Source organism: Carcharhinus amblyrhynchos, chromosome 11 (genome assembly GCF_965287045.1).
Source record: "Carcharhinus amblyrhynchos chromosome 11, sCarAmb.v2.hapA, whole genome shotgun sequence".
NCBI classification, from domain to species: domain Eukaryota; kingdom Metazoa; phylum Chordata; class Chondrichthyes; order Carcharhiniformes; family Carcharhinidae; genus Carcharhinus; species Carcharhinus amblyrhynchos.
In genome coordinates, this window is record NC_137334.1 from 42,074,418 (window position 1) to 42,099,451 (window position 25,034).

The 25,034-nt window shown below is 40.8% G+C and overlaps 1 protein-coding gene across 1 annotated transcript in view; it reads right to left on the reverse strand.

Annotated features, from left to right (window-relative positions):
• agps (alkylglycerone phosphate synthase) overlaps positions 1 to 24,692 on the reverse strand; it is a 136,848-nt gene extending 112,156 nt beyond the window's left edge. Inside the window, exon 1 of the mRNA XM_080198912.1 lies at positions 24,483 to 24,692. Coding sequence (XP_080055038.1) covers positions 24,483 to 24,655 — 173 coding nt within the window. The 5' untranslated portion in view covers positions 24,656 to 24,692. The remainder of the gene's footprint in view (positions 1 to 24,482) is intronic.
• Between the last annotated feature and the right edge of the window lie 342 nt (positions 24,693 to 25,034).

Below are 25,034 nucleotides of genomic sequence, written 5' to 3' on the forward strand. Positions count from 1 at the left end.
TAATAAGTACAAGGGGCAAATGTGACACGCAAACAGAAATTAACTGTCATGCTTACAGTAAGTAAACAGGAGTAAGTAGGAGGGAGACTGATTGCGCACAGGTGATCAAACAACGTAATGTCCAACCCAAGTCCAACATGACAATTGAATAGGTCAAATTATCTGTTTAGCATTGTAGAGCATAGTGACACACACCATCGAACTTTAAGATGAGTATATTTGTGCAAAAACTTCAAATCAGTGGCTTTGATCATTAAAAGTTTAACACTTAAGTTTTTAAATCTCAAAAGTAGGTCAGATGAAGGTTTAATTATCAAATGGAATTTTGGGTGACGTAGATTACTGGTGTGAGGGGTGATAATATTCTGCTCAAGTTGGTGTCAGCAGGTCACCGACCTGCAAGTCAAAAGTAAAGGATTAGGATGCAAAAGTTAGGGAGAATTTAGAGGCAAGTTATAAAATAATAGGGGTCAGATATGATATTCAAGGGCAGGGTGAAACAATTTTTAGGTTTAGGAAGTGATGAAGAGGAGTGGTGAGCAGGGTAATATTGGGAGGAGTTTTTTTGAAGAATCAAGGACAAAACCAGACCAATAGGGGTCTGGATCAGATAAAAAGAGTAAAGCCTGCCTTAGTATTTGGTGCATTTTTTCTAAGTTATGCTATTTATTAGTAGGTACCCATATGTTATATCCACCCCTCGTTGAGGTGCTCATAATTGTGATCAATTTTGACGGGGTAAAGGAAGATATTCTGCGTCCACTAGTTGGTAAGTCAGCAACTAGGGAGTCAAGAACATAAGAAATAGGAGCAGGAGTAGGCCATCTAGCCCTTCAAGCCTGCCCCGCCATTCAATAAGATCATGGCTGATCTGTTGCTGCTCAGTTCCACATTCCCGCCCTCTCCCCATAACCCTTAATCCCCTCGCTTATCAAAAACCCATCAACCCGCGTCTTAAAAATATTTAGCGAGGCAGACTCCACCACCTCAACGGGCAAAGAATTCCAGAGATTCACCACCCTTTGAGTGAAGAAGTTCCTCCTCAACTCTGTTCTAAACCACCCCCCCTTTATCTTGAGGCTGTGCCCCCTAGTCCTACTGTCCTTTGAGCGGGAAGAGTCTCTCCACCTCTATCCTATCCATCCCATTCATCATCTTATACGTCTCAATGAGATCTCCCCTCATTCTTCTAAACTCTAATGAGTACAAGCCTAGTTTATTCAGCCTCTCCTCATAGCTCAACCCCCTCAACTCCGGTATCAGCCTAGTAAACCTCCTCTGCACTCCCTCCAAGGCCAAAATATCCTTGCGCAAGTACAGCGACCAAAACTGCACACAGTACTCCAGCTGCGGCCTCACCAATGCCCTATACAGCTGCAGCAAGACCTCCCTACTTTTATATTCAATCCCCCTCGCTATGAAGGCCAGCATCCCATTCGCCTTCCTGACCACCTGCTGCACCTGCAGGCTGGGTTTTTGCGACTCATGCACAAGGACCCCAAGGTCCCTCTGCACTGTCGCTTGCTGCAGTTTTTCGCCACGTAAGAAATAGTCCTTCTTACCATTATTCCTACCAAAGTGGACCACCTCGCACTTGCCAACATTAAATTCCATTTGCCATTTCCTGGCCCATTCACCCAGCCTATCTAGATCCTTCTGCAGACTCTCCACACAATTTGCCATTCCCCCAATCTTGGTGTCATCAGCAAATTTCGACACCATACACTCGGTTCCCTCCTCCAGATCATCTATATAAATGGTAAATAGCTGAGGCCCCAGCACCGACCCCGGGGCACTCCACTAGTCACCAACCGCCAATCCGAATAGCACCCGTTGACCCCCACTCTCTGCCTCCTATTTGACAACCAATCCTCTATCCACGCTAACACCCTACCCCCAACTCCATGCCCCCTTACCTTCTGCAATAACCTCTTGTGAGGTACCTTGTCAAACGCCTTCTGACAATCAAGACCGACCATATCCACCGGCTCTCCTCTATCCACTGCCCTAGACACATCCTCATAGAGCTCCAATAAATTTGTCAGACACGACTTCCCCTTAACGAAACTGTGCTGCGTCTGCTCTATCAAGCAATTCCCCTCAAGCTGCCTCGCTATTTCCTCCTTGATGACGGATTCTAACATTTTACCTACAACAGACGTTAAACTAACCGGCCTATAATTCCCTGCCATTTGCCTGCCACCCTTCCGAAACGACGGCGTAACATTAGCCACTTTCCAATCTTCCGGCACTTCCCCGGAATCCAGCGACATCTGGAAAATAACCACCAAGGCATCCACTATCACCTCCGCCATTTCTTTGAGCCCTCGGATGCATTCCATCCGGTCCTGGGGACTTGTCCACAATCAGTCCCTCCAGTCTGTCGAGCACCGCCTCTCTAGTAACAACAACGTCATTGAGACCCTCCAGTCCTACCACCTTTCCATCGCTAACACCCGGCAAATTATTCACGTCCTCCTCCGTGAAGACCGAAACAAAAAATTTATCCAAGACCTCAGCCATTTCCCCATCCCCTACCACTAAGTCCCCCCTCTCATCCTCTAAGGGTCCAACGTTCACCCTAGCCAGTCTCTTCCTTTTTATATATTTATAAAAACTCTTGCTATCCTTTTTTATATTAAAGCCCAGCTTCATAGTTTCTCCTACCCTTCTTTATCAACTTCTTTGTCAATCTTTGTTGACATTTAAACCTCTCCCAATCCTCTTCTCGCCCACTATTCTTAGCTACTCTAAACACCTCCGCTTTTAATTTAATACTTTCCTTCACCTCTTTCGTTATCCACGGCTTATTACCTCTCCTCCTACGGTCTTTTTTAACCATCGGAATAAATTTCTGCTGAGCACCAAGAAAGATCTCCTTAAAGATCCTCCACTGCTCCTCAGCAGACCTACCTTCCAACGCGCTCCCCCAATCAACATTCGCCAATTCTTCTCTCATCCTACCATACTCTTCTCTGTTCAAACAAAGGACGCGTGTCCAGGAACCCACGTTCTCCTCCTCCATCTGCACCAGAAACTCCACCATACAATGATCACTCTCCCCAAGAGGATCCTTCACCACAAGGTCCCTAATTCTACCCGCCTCATTACATAACACCAGATCCAAGATAGCTCGCTCCCTCGTTGGCTCCAACACACACTGTTCAAGGAAACTATCCCGGCAGCATTCCAAGAACTCCTCCTTGAGCCCACCGCGTCCAACATGGGTCGACCAATCAATATGTAGATTGAAATCCCCCATTCCTGCACGCCGCACTTATGTGCGCGTTAACAGCCCACCCCACCTCCAGATCATTATTCGGGGGCCTATAGACGACACCCACCAGCGTCTTCCTCCCTTTGCTGTTCCTAATCTCCACCCATAACGATTCCACGTTCTGCTGTTTGGTTCCTATATCATCCCTTGCTACCACCCTGATACTATCCTTAATCAGCAGAACTACACCCCCCCCCTTTTTCCTCCCGCCTATCCTTCCTAAACACTTAACACCCCTGGACATTCAGCTCCCAGTCCCTGTCACCTTGCAGCCACGTCTCTGTAGCGGCCACCAGATCATATCCATTTGTGCTGATCTGCGCCACCAGCTCACTCACTTTATTCCGAATGCTTCGTGCATTTATATAAAGTGCCTTCATCCCAGCCTTCACCTGGACCCTATTTGCCAGAACGCCACCAACCATACTCACGCCCCCTACTCCCTTTATTATTGGGACATCCTCAGCCTCCTCCCTTACCTGTACCATCTCCTTAACTTTAGACCCCGTAATGTCACCTACCCTCACACCACCCCCCCCCTTAATTAGTTTAAAGCCCTGTCTACAGTCCTATTTACACGATTCGCCAGGACTCTGGTCCCAGCACGGTTCAGACCAACCCCATCCCACCCGAACAGGTCCCACCTACCCCAATACTGATGCCAATACCCCATAAATTCAAACCCATTCCTCCCACTCCAATCCCTGAGCCACCCATTCACTTCCTTAATCTTATCAACCTTACGCCCGTCTGCACTCGGTTCAGGCAGTAGCCCAGAGATAACCACCTTGTCGGTTCTACTTTTTAATTCCATTCCCAGCTTTTCATACTCCCTCCCCAGATCCTCAGTTCGCATTTTGCCTACATCGTTGGCACCCACATGTACCACAACGACCGGATTCTCACCCTCCCACTCCAGGTTCCTCTGCAGCCCAGATGCGACATCACAATTTAGTAGATCAGCAAGACGGCTAGGAACGAGAGAAGGAGGAACTTCTTTATGCACTGAGTTGTTGGGACTCGGAATTTGTTGCCTGAGAGAATGCTGGAGGCAGATTCCAAAAAATATATTTGAAAAGAGATGGTTTTAAAGGGCTATGGACATAGGGCTGGAGAATGGAGCTAGCTGGGTAGCTGTTTAGGGAGCCAGTGCAGAGATGATGGGCCAAATCTTTCCTCTTATTATGTAAAATAATGATTCTATGTTCAGATGATTTTTATTGCTTTATGTATATTTGAGCCATCAGTTGTTTGCGGCACACTTCACAAGTAATATTTTCAAGTATCATGGATGTGTTAGATGTACACATATTTGTAAATTAAGAGGTACCGTAATTTCCACATTTCTGACAGGCAGGCTCTGTGGAAAAATAACTGTTCTCTCAATTGCCATTGAAATCAAATAACTGCAAGTAGGTAAAGAGGCAAACTATTTTATACAGCTTCACTTTAGCAGCAGAATAATGCACTGTGAACTACAGCGTGAAACACTCCTTTCTCCTCATATTTCCCAAAAGCAATTTATAGAAAATTGCAGTGTTCATTTTCTTTTAAAAACTTGTAAACCCCAAACTATATCATAAAACACAACAATTTCTCAATATAAAAACAACTTTCTTTTATAGTTGGTTTTGTAAAATAGTTGAGAAATTACTTCCCTTCACTTCGCTTGACATTTGGGCAAACAGAATTTGCCACGATCTTAAGTCTCTGATTACTTTGGCATTAGTGCGCAGTACAGTACGACATAGCAGCATCAAAATAAAGTTACATAAATATCAATCTAGCACTTTAAACAGCAACATCCCTCTACTTATCCAGACGATGGCAGCGTTGCACTACAAGATCTGATTCAGTTCCCAGCTTCACTGCAAGATTAATGTGTGCGCGTGAATATATGTAAGTGAGCATTGGAAAGGGGTTGGTGGGGAGGAGAAACAAATAATCAAAGTAACCTTTTCTAGACAAATCAGGTTAATAGCTATTTAACCAAATCCTAGATAAAGAGCTTTAACTTGTCACAAGTGCATACATAATAAACTTAATTTTTACAAAGTATTTCCAGTGTGAAATCTTTCCTAATTTATCACATTTAAGCTGGTACTTCAAAAGTGTGGTTCATGCTTACAAGTACCAGAAAATAAGTTACTGCATATAAATAAAAGAATATTAAGTTCAATTTGTCATTTGAGGAACAATCTAAATACATTTCACAGACAGTAATCCAAGATTAAAGACAGGATTAAAAAGTTACTTAATATTTGGATAATCCAGTTAGTTAGGATACTACTACTGATCAATAATTTAAATCAAGCCCTATCTGATGAAATTAAAGTTTATTTTTCATTGCTGGTCAAAAAAGTAATGGATGACATTAACTTTGATATAGATGTTGAAGCCATCCATTGCACAAAGCTGCTAATTTATACAAAATTAAGGGCAACCTTTGTGCGGGCACCGGTCTGGTTGTTTCGAAAAAACTTGCACAATCTGACAAGGAAGTGTCACAAAATTATAAGATATACTATCAGGATGAAATAATGGAAACGTGATAACAAAAATCACATTCCTGCATCTCATGCTATCACCTTTTCAAAAAAAGGGACAATTCTTAAAAGATAAGTTCAAGCCATACAAAAGTGGAGCACAAAAATGCAGTGTTCCAAGGTAGATTTATATTGGACTGAAAATGCGAATTCTGTTTCTCTCTCGACAGCTGCTGGGGTTAGGGGTGATTTATGATTATGCTGTGCATTGAGCAAACTTCTCTCTTTAGAGTTGGAATGCTTTTACAGAGATTATAGCAATTTTAGACATGGGTTTATAGGCTCCTTCCAAGGTAATATCTAGTTTTTAAAACTACAACTCAAGATCAAAATTTCCCCAGAAAGTGATCAATGCAGCATGCTTATAGTCCAGACAAATAAACTTTAATTATTTTGAGAACACATTTCAAAACAATCATACATTTACAGAATTATCACTAAATCATTGTCCAGCATGTAAAAATACTTTATCTTGTAATTGCCTTAAAACAAATCAAATGAATGTAACAACCCCAGTATAAACTTGTTTTTGGACTGCTCTTTGGCTGCAGACTCCTTTAGTTCAGTTTCTTGGGGTCTGAAATTTAAAACTCAAAATTTATTTTTTTTTAAAAAGCCATTCGCGTTTTGGATAGAATCTGTCAAGTTTTTCTTTAAGTAGTAGCCATCATGACTGTTTCATATTTACATCATGACATTGTTTCATGATGTCACTGTATAGAATTGTTTCTACCTTAGACAAGCGAGCAACAATGTCAGCATCCACATGCATTAAATATTGAGCTTGGAACAATTATCAGAGTCTTCACCCAGCCAACAACGTAACAGCAGCCACAACAATGTAACAGCAGCCAGAATGACAGTACCAAACACCCTAAACTCTTCAGCTCCTAATCTGTTTCTTCATCTTCAGGTTCCCAGTTTATTACTGTCCTCTCAACAGTATCTAAAGTTTTGACAATTACATCCCCAATCTCAAATTTCTCAATTTGTACGTGTAATGGTGGTAGAACTAATTGCAAAATAATCATTTTAATTTTCAAACTCTAGTGAAAGTGACCATGTAAATTCCCAGAAAGCAAGAAATATGATTTAATGAATATACATTAAGATAGACAGCCAAGACACCAGAATTACTTAAATGAATGCTCAAACTATAAATCTGTATCCTTTCTTTTAGCAAAGAGAGTAATGTGTGATAAAAAGTTAATTATCTTAAACATGTTTCTCTTATGATGCTCAAATGAAGCATTATACTTTCTGGCTAACTTGCAATAAAGTGGCTAAATACAACATCAAAGTACAGAAATAAACAAGAAATCCTGGAAACAAACACTCAACAGGACAAACAGCATCAGAGAGTAAGGTAGGCTTAACACTTAAAATTCATGGCCCATGTTTTGAGCTGGAAGTTATGAACGGTTGTAAAGAACAAAGCCAGAAGGCCAGAGAGAAGTATTCACAGAGAGCAAACATGAATGCTATCTTTATTTTTTCCTTTACAGGTACGGCTTGATTTTCTGAAGACTTCAAGCATTTTCTATTAGACGCCTGGAATCCTTTTGCTTTCATTCACAAGTACAGAACTGCATCTGGAGCAAGTTTTATTCGCCATCATTAGTCAATGTATAATATTACCTCACCGCATCAGAATGCTCCCTAGTTCCACCCATCAAAAGATGGAGTGTTCCAAAAATCCAGTGTGTGTGTTAAAGGGAATGCACTGTTACACTCCAGACAATGGGCCAGGTGAATCACCTCCAAAATCTAAGTGTGTTGGGATCTGCTGACCGGGATCACTAACTCCACCAAGCCAAAGGTGGAGTTGTTATGAATTTGTATCAATACTCACCTTATTGTTTAAAAAACATGGAAAATTCTTATTTTTCAGTGAAAATCAGATCATAACCCTCCAAGCAGCACACAATTTAGCATAATGTGTTACTTGTGTCATATACAAGACTGTGTGCATGTCTGTAACAACATCAAAGCATGGCACAGGCTATAGGACCTAGTTTACAGTAGGGTTCTCATTTGCAGGTCAAAGATGTTTCACCTGTGCTGCTCCTACCCTCAGAACACCAAGCCTGGTCAATCATGAACAGTTAGGTGATTGATGAACAGTGAAAATAGAATAATATACTTACTTGCTGTGATTTGTGAACTCTCATCAGGACTTCGCATCAAATTCTAATGTGGTAGGAATACTATTCCTACAAGATTTCTGCAGGAGATTTGCTAAATGCAAAAACAATTTGGGTATTTTACAAAAAAGGAGAAAACAGAATAAATAATTGGGGGCTGCAATTTAATTTTTTTTTCCGTCTCTTACTCATTTCCTTTTCAACAGTGTTCAAAATAAAAAATTATCTTTGCTTTTTCTTGCTCCAAGATCCATCTCACTCTCATGTTTGACATTAAAACATGAACCATGTTTTATTGTAGATGTTAGCAAAATTTACCCCAATAATCCATTTTATTTTGCCATAATCGACTAAAACAAGACTGATGTGTCTATAAGTTTGTGGTGGTGTCTGCTTCACCATTTATGAATGTGAATATTAGCCCTTTTCCAATTCTAAATTATCTACGAGAAGCTCATATACATTAGCTATATATACGCACAAAGGACAATAAGTTACAAACATCTCTGATCCAAAAGCAAGACATCTGGATATAAATTGTCCCATTGGCAAGATGCAGCATGGGTTCATGAAGGGAAGATCATGTTTGACTAATTTGGTGGAATTTTTTGAGAACATTGCATGTGCAGAGGACAATGGGGAACCTGTGGATGTGGTGTATCTGGATTTCCGGAAGGCATTTGACAAAATGCTGCACTAAAGATTGCTACATAAGATAAAGGTGCAATGTGTTATGGGTAAAGTGTTAGCATGGAAAGAAGATTGGTTAACTAACAGAAAGCAAAGAGGGGGTAAATGGGTGTTTTTCTGGTTGGTGATCAATGATGGTGTGCCTCAGGGACAAGTGTTGGGGCCGCAATTGTTTATGATTTACACAGATGATTTGGAGTTGGGACCAAGTGCAGTGTGTCAAAATTCTCAGATGACACTAAGATGAGTGGCACAGCAAAGTGCGCACAGAACGCTGAAAATCTGCCAAGGGGTACAGATAGTCTGAGTGGACAAGAGTTTGGCAGATGGCGTACAATGTTGGTAAATGTGAGCTCATCCATTTTGATGAGAATAACAGTAAAATGGATTATTTAAATGGTAAAAAATTGCAGAATGTTGCTGTGCAGAGGGACCTGGGTGTCCTTCTGCAGGAATCTCAAGGCGTTGGTTTGCAGGTGTAGCAGGTAATTAAGAAGGCAAACGGAATTTTATCCTTCATTGCTAGAGGGATGGTGTTTAAAAGCATCGAGGCTATGTTACAGCTGTATAAGGTGCTGGTGAGGCCACATCTGGAGTACTGTGTACAGTTTTGGTCTCCTCACTTGAGAAAGGATATACTGACACTAGACAGGGTGCGGAGGTGATTCACTAGATTCTGGAGTGGGTTGGTTTATGAGGAGAGACTAGGACTATACTCATTAGAATTCAGAAGGCGAGATCTTATAGAAACATATAAGATGAAGGGCATAAATAAAATAGAAGCAGGGAAGTTGTTTCCACTGGCAGGTGAAATTAGAACTAGGGGGGCATGGCCTCAAAATAAAAGGGAAGCAGGTTTAGGACTGAGTTGAGGAGGAACTTCTTCACACAAAGGATTGTGAATCTGTAGAATTCCCTGCCCAGTGAAGCAGAGAGGCTCTCTCATTGAATGTTTTTAAGGCAAGGATAAATAAATTTGTGAACAGTAAAGGAATAAGGGTTATGGCGAGTGGACAGCTAAGTGGAGCTGAGTCCACGAAAAGATCAGCCATTACCTTATTGAATGATGGAACAAATTCGAGGGGCCAGATGGCCTATGCCTGCTCCTAGTTTTTATATTATGTTCTTAATACAATCATGTTGAAAATACACTCAGCACAAACTATACATTTAAATACATTGCCCCTATCTTCAGAATGCACCAACTTCTTCCTATCAAGAACATGCATGATACAAATATAAAAGCTCTGCAATCCAGCAAATTAGTTTAATCTATAAGCTGCAATGGCATGTAGAGTAATTTGAGGACGAGAATCCAGTCCTTCAAGATTTTTTTTTATTTTTGTAGGATAAATTTTCTTACAGAAATTGCCTTAAAATGTTTTTTCGTTAAAACATCTAGAAGTATTTCTGAGAGGTGTATTTTTGTGGTATCATTTAGAGCAAATTTTGAGAATGGATAAGAAACTGGATGAAATCTGGACAACTAATCGGACGAGTTATTTTCAAATTGGAGAATAGAATACTGACTGCAATTTTAAGTGCCGAATTGGTTCTGTTGTAAAATCCAGCCCAACATCACAATATTGATAATAATACTGATATCATCAATATTGAAATGCAGTCATAACTTGGATGGAGATTTCCTCTCAAACGAGACCTCAAAAGATCAAAACCACATTTCTGGGCAATCAATGGCAGTCTTCCATCTCATAAGAAAACAGTTTGCGCCAGTGAAGTGTGTGTAAAGTATCATCTGGTATGGCTCAGGAGCTCCGCTCTGGCAATCTGTCACTTTTGCTGCAGAGGATGACAGTGGGCTAAGAAAATGCACAATTCATTGACCTCTGTTTTCTAATGAGCCTTCTTCTCAGCCATTTTAACTTTTACTTCTTTTGCTTCTTCCATTGCCCTTCCATCTGCCAGCATCCAGAAGTCATGGCCATTAGTGACCTTCCAGTTGTCACTGTCAATATCTGTCATCCTCATATCTCACTTACAAGTGTCCTTGTTGTGGAGATGTGAATACCCATTGCCAGTTCACCATGCATAGGTTCCTTGTGTATATTCCTTGTGTAAAACTTCATCCATCTGAAGAACCAGCGCAAACATTGTTAGCTTAGAAAGAGTGGATACTGATAGAATTGGCATATTCCACAATCTTGAGTTGGTGACCTTGGCCTGCTAAGAGGTGCCGAGGATATATCTGACAATGAAGGTGGAAACTGTTCAGCCTTTTCTCCTGCCTAGCATATGTTGCCTAAGTCTCATCACCTTAAAAGGAGTGCATGGAGGGCATAATGCCATTAGACAGCACTATTGATGACCTCTTTCCTTCACTGTATTGATGATCAAGAGTGACTGAGGCAGGAAGAGGCAGGCTAGGTTGGTCCAGTTTTTCGTGAACAGGATATACTTGGGCATTTTTCCATATTGTTAGGTAGACACCCTCTGTAGATGACCTGACGGCATATGACAGCAGCAAAATGAAGATTATGCCATAATGTCAATGACAGAACACAACCCTGTTTCACCTCACTGCAGATTTCAAAGGGTTCTGATGTTGCCCTATCATAGTTGACTTTACTCATGCTGTTGTAGAAAGGTGATTATACTGAAGCTTTGGCAGACAAGTAACTTATTGCCTTTCTCAATGTCAAATGTCCAAGTGAGATGGATAAAGGTGATACATACCTGTCTCCTTTGTTCACAGCATTTCTCTTGCAGCTGATGGACAAAGAAGAAGATCATGTCACAGTTGGATCTTCCAGTTCTGAAAACACTAGAATTTCAAACTGATGCATTCAGCCGGGATCTTGCAGTTTGACAAAGGCAACACAGGTAAATAGTTTCCCCATGATGCTCAGCAAGGACAATACCTGTACAATAATTGTTCAAGTTGCTGCTATCATCCTTGTTCTTGCACGGAGTCACAATCTTGTACCTCACACATCCTACAGAACTGTCCTTGCCACCTCACCCTCTAGCAGAGAGGGTGAAGCTCAATGAAGATTTCCTGTGCCTGAATTTAGGTAGTATATCATTAAAACCTGGAGCTATGCCCATGGCAATCCAATCAATAGCTTTGCCAAGCTCCACCTGTTTGGGTTCAATATTCAGTTTTTCCATGGCAGGATGAGTATGAGAACAGGGATGTTTTACTGCAACTGTATTGGACGTTGGGGAGGCTGCACCTGGAGTAGTGTGCAATTTGGTGTCCTTACCCAAGGAAGGATATCCTTGCTATAGAGGGAATGCAGCAAAGGTTTTCCAGGCTGATTCCTGGGATGGCATGTCTGTCATATAAAGGAGAATCAGTTAGGATTATATTCATTGGAGTTTAGAAGAAAGTGGGGATCTCAGAAACTTATACAATTGTAACAGGATTAGACAGGGTAGATTCAGAAAGAATGTTTCAATGGTGGGGGATCCAGAACTAGTTTGAGGACAAGGGTAAACCTTTTAGGACCAAGATAAGGAGGAACTCCTTCAGTCAGAATGGTGACTCTGTGGAATTCACCACCACAGAAAGTAGTTGAGGCAAAACGTTGTATGATTTCAAGACAAAAGTTAGATATAGTTCTTGGGCTAAAAGGATCGGGGGATATTGAACATGATCAGCCATGAATGGCGGAGCAGGATCAAAGGGCTGAATGGCCTACTCCTGCTTCTATTTTCTCAGTAAGAAGTCTCACAACACCAAGTTAAAGTCCAACAGGTTTATTTGGTAGCAAAAGCCACTAGCTTTCAGAGTGCTGCCCCTTCGTCAGGTGAGTGGGAGTTCTATTCACAAACTTACCCCAGTCCAACGCCAGCATCTCCACATCTATTTTCAAGACTGTAAGGTTTGTCCAAAAAGGTCAATATGACATGTCAAGTGTGTGGATGAAGGGAGCTAGCATGGTTTGTATGTGCTAGTTTGCTTATTTTCAGCTTACACTGCAAGCTATCTGCAGTGTGAAAGAGGGAGCAAAGTATGTAAGTCTCTCCCTATCACTACACAGCCTCACCATCTTCAACTCCTCAATTGCACAGAATAATACTACAATACAGAGTTACACTGGAATACAACAGAAGACAGAAATCTGCTACTGTTCTTTGCTCTGTAAGCTGTGGAAAAGTTCTTTAAAAATCTGGAACTTGATCTAGATAGTCTATCAAACTTAGTTTCAACTACCCGGTCTTCTCCTGACATTACAAAGATACAACTTCCAATAACTGAAAAAGTAATAGAGGTAGAAATTCTCAAAACATTTAAAAATACTTAAATTTGCATGAGAAATGCCATAACCTAAAAATTTATGGACCGAGAACTTAAAGTGAGTTTAAGTTAATAACTAATTGTCTATCAACATGAACAAGGATGATATTTTTAAAATTAAGACATTGCTCCACCAGGACCCAATATCGTAGGTCTCTGAGCATGGTTCGATAAATGGAACCCGGTGCAAGTTAAAACACAAGCAGAGTTTTGGATGATCTTAGCTTAACAGGTAGTAGAACGTGGACGACCAGCCAGAAGTCTTGGAATAGTCAAGTATAGACAGAACAATTTCATGAATGACAGTTTTAACAGCAGTGAGTGAGACAGGGGCGATGCTCTGGAGTGAAAAATAGGTTCTCTTACATAGAGATGGCACAAATGAGGTTGGAAAACTATCTTTGGGTCAAGTGTGACATCAGGTTGCCAATTTTAGACTGTCACCAGGGAAAGGGGTGAAATTGCTAGCTAGAGGATGAAATTCAGAGGGTGGCTGGAAATGAAAGCTTTGGCCTTGCCAATATTTGAATGGAGGACATTGCTGCTGATCCAGTACTGGATGACAGCTAAGCAGTCTGAAAATTTAGCAACAGTGGGGAGGAGACAGGAGGTAGAATGGTGTCATCAGGATACACGTGAAGCAAAGTTTAAATTAGTTTGGGAAACGTCAGTTCAACTCCCTATAAAGATCGGTCAACAGTAAAAACCTGGCCATAATGTGGCTCCAAATTCATATCCCAAATATACATTTTTGGTTAGTTAATGTGGAAAACAGAACTGTCCTATTAGTGCAAGTGGATTTCGAAAATATTTGCTGCAGTTGGGTTAAGGCAAACTGTTGGAAAAATAAATTTTGATGCAAGTGACTTGTTAACCAATTAAACTATAGAACAGGGCACATTCTTAATGCTGCCAAGCAAGGGGTGGAGGCCCAATAGGATCCTGGGGCTACCACAGGCCCAGACATAAAATTAGGAAAATACCAGGTGATGGAAAGTTTTGGGAATCTTTGGTTCAATTTCAGCTATTCCTCCCAAGCATACTACATTTGTCATGCCTCAAGTTACTCATACTCTATCCCTGATTATCTACTGAAACACAACTTAATCTGTATTTGAATGAATCAATATTCTCGGCTTTTGTTTCCCTAGGGGGTATCTGCAAAGACTGATCACTTACTTCCTGATTGCTTCGACGCAAGTTTTAAGTGCCACTACATCAAGGTAAGCTGCCATTTTTCCACCCAATTAGCAAGAAATAGACCACCAGGCCCTATATGCCTGGTGGCCTATTCCATTCAAGCCCCGCCATTCAGTACGGTCATGGCTGCTGCTTGCTGGCTTCAACTCCTTTTCTGTGCCATTTTCCCATCGCCCTCTATTCCTCGATCCATCAAATGTTTATCCACCTCCACTTTAAATACTTCTAATGATTCAGAATCCACTACCCTTTGGAGCAGAGAATTCCAGAGATTCGTTACCCCCTGCGAGAAGACATTTGTACACACCTCAGTTTTAAGTGACTTGCAGCTATGTCCTTGTTCAAGACTCTCTCACTAGTGAAAACATCTCACCATCTATCCTGTCAAGCCCCCACAGGATCTTGCGAGAGAGAATAAGGTCACCCTTCGCACTTCTAAACTCCAAGGAACAAAGAATATTTAGTCTCTCTTGAAATGACAGCTCTCTCAACCCGGGAATTAATCATGTGGATCTCCTTTGCACTGCGTCTAATGTTACTATACCCTTTGTTAGGAAAGGGCACCAAAACTGCCACAGTATTCCAGATGAGGCCTCATCAACACTCTGTACAATTGCAACAAAGCTCCCTATTTTAAACTCCAACCCCTTTGCAATAAAGGCCAAAGTGCAGTTTGCCTTCTTTACTTGTTGGACCTGCCTCCTAGCTTGTGATTCATGAACTAGAACATCTAGATCCCTCTGTACTTCATTCACCTACAGTCTCTCTCTATTTAGAGACCTATCAAAGTGCATGACCTCACACTTGGCCAAATTAAACTCGATTTGCCAGGTTGTCACCAAGTCACCCAAGCTACCCATATCCTGTTGCAGGATCGCAAAATCCCCTTCCACCTATCTTTGTATCATTGGCAAATTTGGAAATCTTAAAAGTAAACAATTGAAGTCTAACATCCTCTTCAGCTTTGTAACTGTGTTCAATACAACTATCACCTGCTTTAAAAAAGAAAAGCATTTACTTTCAAACAACACCAACAACTTTTACTTAGATATGTCGTATCTTTAATGCACTTCACAGGAGCTTAAACAAAATTTTAAACTGAGTTACATAAGATGTTAAAATAGATTACCAAAAGCTTAGTCAAAAAGTTAAGTTTTAAGCATCTTAAAGATGGAAAGGGAATTCTAGAGTTTAGGGTCTTGACAGTCAATGGCACAGAAGTCAATAATGAGCCAACTGCAAACCACGAGATGCTTAAAATGCCAGAATTGGAGAAGCACACAGCTTAGAAGATTGTATAGCTGAAGGGCAAGGCCATGGAGGAATATGAAAATAAGGATAAGAATTTTAAAACCAAAGTATTGTTTAATGTAGGTCAGTGGGCACAGGTTGATCTGATGAATGGGACTTACTGAAGTTAGAGCGTGGGTTACCTCAACTTTACAGTGAGTAGGATGCAGGAGTTCAACCAGGAATGTGCTAAAATAATCAACACTAGAAGTAACAAATGGATTGAGGGTTTTAGCCGATGATCTGAGTCAGAGGCAGGGTTGAGCATTATTACAAAGATGGAAATTAGCCATTTTGTTGACGGTGTAAACATGTAGTCAGTAATGCATCCAAGTTGGCTTGTCGCACGTCAGATAGTTACCAAAGACAGACAGTTAATAACTAGGAAGCGGAGTTTGGGGCCAGGATCAGGAAAAAAACTAGCTTCAGTTTTCCCAATAGTTAATTGGCGGAAATTTCTGCTCAAAATATTGGATGGCAGAAGTGCAGTTTGACAATGGAGAGAGAGCGGAGAGAGATGGTGGTAGAATGGCAGTCACCACAAACTTTGAACAGAATGGTGAGAAATGTTTAAACAAAGTATATGCAAAACTGTTTTTGTTTAATATAATAGAAAGACTTGTAATAATGTAATACAGTATCCATACATCGAAATTAATACAAACACTTCAAAACCTCAAGTTTTTTACATAGGCATTGAGATTTATTTTCCTGCAAAGTTATGACATAAACAGTAAGTTTCAAAGTGAGAATAGTGAAAGTGGACTCGAAGCTGCTTTAGTCAAGGTGATCTGACAATTGAAGTGCAACAAGATAGAAAACGGACAGGTGAAGAATTTCAGAATGGGGGGAGGGAAGTGGGGAGAACAAATTTAGTCAATTTTTGAGATACAAACATCATTACTACTTGGATAAAAAAAAACTTGGACAGTTTTCATTACTAGATTCCTTTAAAAAATGCTGCAATGAAAGGAACATTATTCATTTTAAAATTAGACTTCAAACACATTAAGCAACAATCTAAAAAGGGAACAGTCATTAACAAGTGTGTGATTCCCCAGTTTGGTATAGACAGTTTATGGTTAATCTTGAACATTTACCCAGTTACGTTATTTCAGTAATAGAAGGGGACAACTTCCATGTATTATTGACTTTAAACCCCTTTCTGCAAAGGATAGCAACAGTCCAAGCCCAGGAAAAAATATCGATTTTGAAATGGCAAAACTGACAGTAACACACCAGCGTTGTCTCATGTCACTGTGCAGAGTCTATTTACTATAAACTTTACCTACTGTATTGTAAATGCAAATTAAGGCCTTTGCTTAAACTCATATTTCCACTGTATTTGAGCTATACAGCACCAAATTTGGGAAGGCAATGAGAAAGAGATCCAGTGCAGTAATCCACAACAGACTCTGACCATTAAGTTTCAGGCAACTACTATTTTCACAACTAATCGTCAAAAGCGTTTACTGCAATGTTGCCAGGGTCATTTTAGAACATAATTTACAATTAACTGATACATCTCAAGCAGAGGACAAAGGAGATACTTGAGATAATAAACTTGATAAGGTGGCATAAATCCATAAATATGACAATGTTAGAAAATTTAATTTCATGTTGTTAATGACTATTGGCTCTTCCATATTGTTGCTCATGGTAACTCAGAGGATATATATTGGCTTAAAATGATAGAAGCACTAACCATGAATGAAAATATGTTCAGTTTATTAAAATATAAATGCATGAAATCAACAGTCCTATGATTGAATTTACTGAAAAAAATACAAATTTAAAACAACTCGAAAGCAAGGATTAAAATCAGAGAAAAGCTATGAATGCAACAGTGCAGGGTAATGCCACACAATTGGAAATAACTTGAGTAATTACAACGGGAAAGTTATGTTAGAACGATGACACTCCAACTCAACTATTAAAATGTCAAAAACTACAGGAAGTAAAAATTAAAAAAAACTATTGAATTTGAGACAATGTAGGATGCAAAATCAACATGGTCAAAAGCAGCACCACATGAGCAAACAAAGCAGTAAATAAAATTGAAGGAAAAAGTTGAAAACCATGAAATAAGAAAAATAAATCAGCTGACTGAAACAGCCACCTTAGGCCCTAAAATAGTAGCACATCAAGAGAAATTTACGACAGCATATCTTACTCCAGTCCTACAGATCCTCCCACTCAAATTCACGTTCAGTAAGTGATGTTTTTTTAATATGCATGAGCTTATTGCTTTATTGAGTTCTGCGGTATACTTTACATCGTACAGAAATGAAGGCATTTGACAATGTAGAACTTCTGGCAGATGTTGTGCAAAAGCCCAACTGGACTACACGATTCTGCAGCAAAGGCCTCATCCAACTTCCAAAACAAAATTACAAAGTACAATGACAACTCCATCAAATTCAGGCATTTGTCATAATTAAAAGGAAAGAATGGCCCATTGACAGTGTTAATACCCCAGCACACTGCAAAGCACTTCATAGCAATCCTGACACGTAGTTGTTGTCATAATCTATGGAAACACAGCAAACAATTTGCAAAGTCCTATCAACAATGATGTACATAACCAGATAATCTATTTAATGATGTTGGCCAAAGGAAAAATATTAGCCAAGACACTGGGAGAATGGTGAATAGCACCATGGAACATTTCAAGTCCACTTCATGGGTGAATGTTTACTGCATTAAAATGTTAGGTGGGATTATACGCTCAAATCTCTGGAGTAAGACTCAAACACAAACTTTTAAATCGGAAGCAAGAGCATTGAGGCCAAAACAAGTACAATGAATGATGCAACAGATCTAAATATCTAAATATTTACAGGCTCACTAAACTAACACCTCTCCCCCAAAAAAGTATTGTTTTGAACAGCCAGTGACAATGAGAAACATGGAAGGTTAGTCATGTTGCACTCCAGGAATCAAGTCAAATAGACTGTTAATTAAGCCCAACAATTGCCTTGAGTATTGAAATAAATAAAATAAAGAAAGATGACCAAGGATGTAAGTGCAATGTCTGCAAAACAGTTCTAATATAGAACAGATTCTTTTTGACAGAATAAATAGTAAACCAACAATCGAGGCAAAAATTCCAGGAGAATTTAACAATTCTCTGGTCAGTGTAATGAAACACAATTACATCGCAAATAAGAGAGAGACAGCGAGAAAAACGTCAGTGCAACTAGAGACAAATGTTTAAATGCGCCCAGCTATTAGGTCACTCTTTGTACAATCAAGTACATAATATTTACCTCCCATAAAAAAATTGCCAGGTCTCCCTATCCCAATCAGGGGAAAAGCTGATACTCAAATCCTTAAGGAAATTCCACTTTGGTTAACAATTTTCTCCATTCATTTTCCTATCTATATACAACTGTATTTGCAAAATGAAAAACTAACATTTTTAGGTGCTGCTTTAAGTTGAGCAATATAGCCAAGAAACTTCCTTACTGAACATGATCTTGTTCCATTCCTACTGATTGTCACTCCAGGTAACTTAAAACCTTTACTCTGTATCTATTTTTTATTACAGGTCATCAATAAAACAGTAATTAGAGGAAGTCACTCTGCATGAACCATATGTGACTGTGAATGAAGATTTAATCTCTAATTTAAATGTATAAATGTGCAGAAATTTGAATCAAAGATTAGAGTCATTTATTAATCCGTGTATTTCATGATTCCATTTGTCAGGGAGACCAGGACCAGGCAGAAAATACTTAATTAAAAGTCATTTTCAAACTATTGTTTTCCAAACAATTAGTACTGTTACATGAAATGTACTTGCAACCTGAAGTTAATACATCTTTACAAATTAGTGAACATTTCTATTGCTCGTTTTAAGTGTACAAGGAAATGCACTTTAACAATTTACGAGGAAAAACGTTTTATTTGAAATTAGATTTCAAATATTAACTGTAGATTACAGTTATATATTTCTGTTATTCATTCTCAGAATGTGGGCATTGACAAGTCTGGAATTTAATGTCCATCCCTAGGTGTTCTTGAACAATTAACACTGACTCAGCCCTCAGCAGTCCTTGGGATTAAGGAAGATTCATTTCTATTCCAGCTCAACGGGTTCTGAGATTCCTTGAAGTTCAATATATGATATACAGACTCTGTCCAATGCAGGCAAATGGTGCTTAAAGGGTTATGCAGATGTGTGCGCACTCCTTTCAACACCCCAACTTTGCCTCAACATGCTCCTGAAATCTTTCCACATGTTCAGTGACTTTCCGAATAAACCTTCTTCATCATCAGCGGTGTGCCTCAGTGATCAGTGCTGGATCCACTGGTATATTAATGATTTGGATGAGAACATAGGAAGCATGGTTAGTAAGTTTGCAGATAACACCAAGGTTGGTGGCATACTGGACACTGAAGAAAGTTCTCTGATTGCAATGGGATCTTGATCAATTAGGCCAGTGGGCTAATGAGTGGCAGATGGAGTTTAATTTAGATAAATGCAAGGTGATGTAGGACTTAGTTAATGGTAGGGCATTGGGAAGAGTTAGAGCAAAGAGATCTAGGGGTACATGTTCATAGCTCCTTGAAAGCGGAGTCACAAGTGGACAGAGTGATGAATAAGGCGTTCAGCATGCTTGGTATCATTGGTCAGAACACAAAACAGGAATTGGACATCTTGGAGTTGTACAAGACATTGGTAAGGCTACACTTGGAATACTGTGTGCAGTTTTGGTCATCCTATTTTAGAAAGGATACCATTAAACTAGAAAGAGTACAGAAAAGATTTACTCGGATGCTACTGGGACTTGATGGTTTGAGATATAAGGAGAGGCTGGATAGACTGGGACTTTTTTCTCTGAATTTTAGAAGGCTTAAGGGTCATCTTAGAGGTCCATAAAATAATGAGGTGCACAGATCAGCTAGATAGTCAATATCTTTTCCCAAAGGTAGGGGAGTTTAAAACTAGAGGGCATATGTTTAAGGTGAAAGGGGAGAGATACAAAAGTGTACAGAGGGGCAATTTTTTCACACAGAAGGTGGTGAGTGTCTGGAACAAGCTGCCAGAGGTAGTAATAGAGATGGGTACAATTTTGTATTTTAAAATGTATTTAAACAGTTACATGGATAAGATAGATATAGAGGGATATGGGTCAAATGCAGGCAATTAGGATTATCTTTGGTGTTTTTAAAAAATGGATGGCATGGACAATTTTGGCCAAAAGGCCTGTTTCCATGCTGTAAACTTCTATCTTGGTCAATTGTCTGAACTTTCAGGGAGGGCATCCATGAAAAGATTCCAACGTCCTCCTGAGAATCTTTTGTTACCACCAAGTTCAAAGTAGAACCACCACTTCGGGAGTCTGGTGTCAGGCATCTGAACAACATATCCCAATCAAATGAACTGACTCAGTGATCATCACCTCAATGCTTAGCGAGTTGGCTTGGGAGAAGACACTCTTGTTGGGCTCCTTTCTTGCCACCGGATTTAGAGGATCTTGTGAAGGCACAACTGATGGTACTTCTGTACTTGGAGGTGCATGCTACAGCACCTGCTCTAGTATCCACAGCATTTAGGAAGCTAGTTAAGTTTCTGATCAATAGTGACTCAATGTTGATAGAGGGAAGCTCAGCAATGAAATGCTTATTAAAAAGAGATGACAATGCTTTCTCTTGGAATTGGCCAGTATATGATCCATTACTCATTGATTAAGAGCAAGGGCCTAGATATTATCCAAATCTTGCTGAATATGAACATGCACTGCTTCATTATATGAAGAATATAACAGAATGCAGTTTTTTTTGTTCATTCATGGGACATGGGTGTCGTTGGCTGTCCAGTATTTATTGCCCATCCTTAGTTTCCTGAGGACAGTTGAAAGTCAACCACATCACCGTGGCTCTGGACTCACATGGGCCAGACTAAGTCAGGATGTCAAATTTCCTTCCTTCCTTCATGAACTACAACAACCAACAATCGTTTCACAGCCATCAATAGACTTTTAATTCCAGACTTTTTTTATTGAATTCAAATTCCACTATCTGCCATGGTGGAATTCAAAACTAATGGTCAAGGACCTGGGTAAATTTCTGGATTAATACTCTCACAATAATACCACTAGGCCAGTGCCTTCCCAGTTGGTGAACAGCCCACATTTCTGATCTTATGCAGAATTAAAATCTGTTGAGGCAGTTGATAGTTTAGCTAAGGATGTTGCCTGAGAAACTTCTGCAGTGATGTCCTGGGGTTGAGATGCCTGAATCTCTGCCAACCATATTCCTTTCGGTAAAGTATGACACCAACTAGAGAGCTTTCCCTTTCAATCCCACTGACGTCAGTTTTACTAAGGCTCTGGTACCATATTTGATCTAATACTACAACTCACCTTGTTGCTGGAAATCAGTTCACACTTGGGTTTGGATCAAGGCCTGGAGGGTGTCACTGTACTTGAGTGCTATTGGGGCTTCACTCATGCAGGCAACTGAGAATGTTCTATCACATTCCCGAATTCAAACACTGCCTTGATATCAAGGGTAGTCACTCTCACCTCACCTTTTTTGTCCGTGTTCAGACCAAGGCTGTAATGACGTCAGCCAAGAAGCACAAGCATGTCATGAACTGAGGGTCAGAGAGCAGGTTATCGATGAGCAAGTGTCACTTGCTAGGACTGTCAATGACACTATCCATCATACCGCTCATAATTCACAGTAGACTGATAGGATGGTAATTGGCTAGATTAGATGTGTCCTGCTTCTGCTGGAGCAGACATAGCTGGGAGATTTTCCACATTTCTATCCCATTTAGCCTAGTGGTAGTATTACACAATATGACAGTGAATATCCTCAATGTGAAAGCAAGACTGTGCCTCCACAAAGGTAACGTGATGATTACTCCAACCAATACTGTCATAGACAGATGCATTTCTAACAGGTTGGTTGGTGTGGATGAGATCAAACAGGCTTTTCCTTCACTGGGTCGTGGCAGCTACGAAAGGAACCAGTCAAGCAGCTACTTCTTCAGGACTCAGCTAGCCTGGTCAGTAAAAGTGCTACACCTGGTCCTCTAGATGAAAAATATTGAAGTCCCCCATCTGGGGTATATTCTGTGCCTTTGCAACTCTCACTGTTTCTTCCAAGTGGTGTACAACATGGAGGTGTATGGATTCATAGTTAAGGGGAAGGGGAGGGAAACAGGTGATAATCAGCAGATTTCTTTGCCTATGTTTAACCTAATGCCATGAGACAACATGGGAGCTGAAATCAACGTTGAGAATTCCCAGGGCAACTCCCGCCCAGCTGTATACCATGGTGCCATCGACCCTTGAGGGGTCACTCCTGCCGATGGGACAGGACATACTCAGGTGGTAATAGTGGTGTTGGGGACATTGCTTGTAGGGTACGTCTCTGTCAGGCTGTTGTTTGATGTCTGTGGAACAGCTCAGACCCACTGAAGTGCGGAATAAATTGATTGTGTGAAAACATGCTAGCACAGTCAGTGAACAGAAATATGTACCATGTCAACTGATGTGAAATGATGTTTTATACTGAATCTAACGCACAATTGATTAAACTGCATTGCTAATTCTCAATGTTCTTGTAATTGTTAATCCCGATATAAAATAATTTGAGACCGATGAACTAAAAAAACCAATGTTATTATAAAACCAAAACTGGAATCCAGATGTGTGACATGCCAGAGTATGATTATGTGATTATCAGGATTTAGTTAGGAACCACAGCATCCTCACATCAGTCAGCTGAATGTCGCATGCTGTATTTTTGTAATTAAAATGAGTATCATTTCATTAATTACTAGTCATTATGTTACAATTCTTTATCCTTCACACATCAATTACAAAGTAGCACTGACCACATATCCATCACAAGAGGCAAAAAAGCAAAATTAATCTGACAAACAAAATTTGTGCACACTTCATTATAGAGCTGCAATGAAAGGTTTAACCATAATCCAAAAAATTAAACTCAAATAATGTTAACAAATATCTGAACCTGGGAAGATCTTCATGTTTTGAAATGCATATAAAATTAAGTGATAATCTACATCATAACTGAACAAAGAAATCTTGCTACATGCATTATTTTTTGCCATTGGCCTGACAAGACCACAAATAACATCAAACTCATTGGTTAATGAAGAGGCTATTAACACAAATATACCACATAAACAATATTAAATACAAGATTAAATCAGTCTATAAAGTATTTTCCTGTAGTTTATCCCAACATGTATTTTGTCATCCCTATAAATCCATTTTCACTTAATCATTTTATTAATCTAAGTAGATACAATGTCAAAATGTTAATCTACGTTTATAATCCCTGCCCAGCTTTGTGGAAAAATTTTGTAGATGTATGCAATTAAATTTGTTTCATAAATAGGTTCTTGTTAAATCTTTTGAGCACAAAATGTGCATCTTCGAACAGCACTAGCACCCATTTCCAGTAGTGATTAGATACTCCAGGGGAATCTGAAGAGCCCTACTGTTTTAAAGAAAACAAAGTCCCCAAAGAGAATGTACCACTAGATGTCACAGCGTAATGTCAGAAAAAAAAGTTACGTAGGCTGGAGAAACATCAGACCACCAATCACCCCATCCTATCACTACAAGCCAACACTCACTGGCGTGCAAGTGTCACTTTTCCGTGTTATCATAGTTCACAATACTGATCCAAAATATTTCATCAAATCACCGATTTGAAACTTTGAACTGAACAATATTTCACAATGTAATAAATTAAGAGAGTGGCTGTACAAATGCTTGGACTACTGCAGTTTTTACTACTTCTGGTTCTCTCAATCAGTAGTTGTTGCCCTGAACTTGTACAGAAAGCAGCTCCCACACCACATTTGTGTATTTATTATTTAGACATGTCACTGAAACCGAGCCTGGGCCCGAGCTACAAACTCTCAGCGCAATCGCCACCCCCTGATTAAAATAAACCCTTCTCTCCTGTGAAACTGGCCCGGAAAGCGGACTCAGAGGTGGACATCTCCCTCCTTCCCCCGCCAGCCCGGCTCCTTCTCCACTCCCGGTCCCGCCGCGCCCCTTCCAACCGCCGCCACCCACCTCCTCCTGGGGATGGTCCCCGCTGGTTTCGCTGCGCTGCCCGGGCTGCCCGTCTCCACGGCCCGACACTGGCTCGGGACGAGTGGCGGTTCCGGCTCGGCTCTCCGCAGGTGCCCCACCATCACCCGCAGCCGCTGCCGAGCACGGGGCTCCGCGCGCTGCTCCGCCGCCATTCTTCCGTGTTGTGGCTGCCAGCCCGGGTCAGAGGTCACCTGGCAGCGGCCGTCCCGACAAGCTCTGCGCTCGCTCAGCAACAGGTGGGGGGGGGGGAAGGAGGGGGCGGGGAGGGAGGGGCAGGGGCAGGGGCGGCTGGCAGGAGGGGGGGAAGGAGGGGGCGGGGAGGGAGGGGAAGGGGCAGCTGGGAAGGGGAGGGGCCGGGGGAGGGGCGGGCCAGGGGGAGAGGGCGGGGCAGGGTGATGAGGCGGGAGTGGGGCCAGGGGAGGGGCCGAAGGGAACCTGCAGGGGAGGGGACGTCGGGGAAGGGAATCGTGAGAGGCGGTGGGCGGGGCCTGAAAGTGCGGGGAGGGGCCTGGGGAGGTGCGGGGAGGGGCG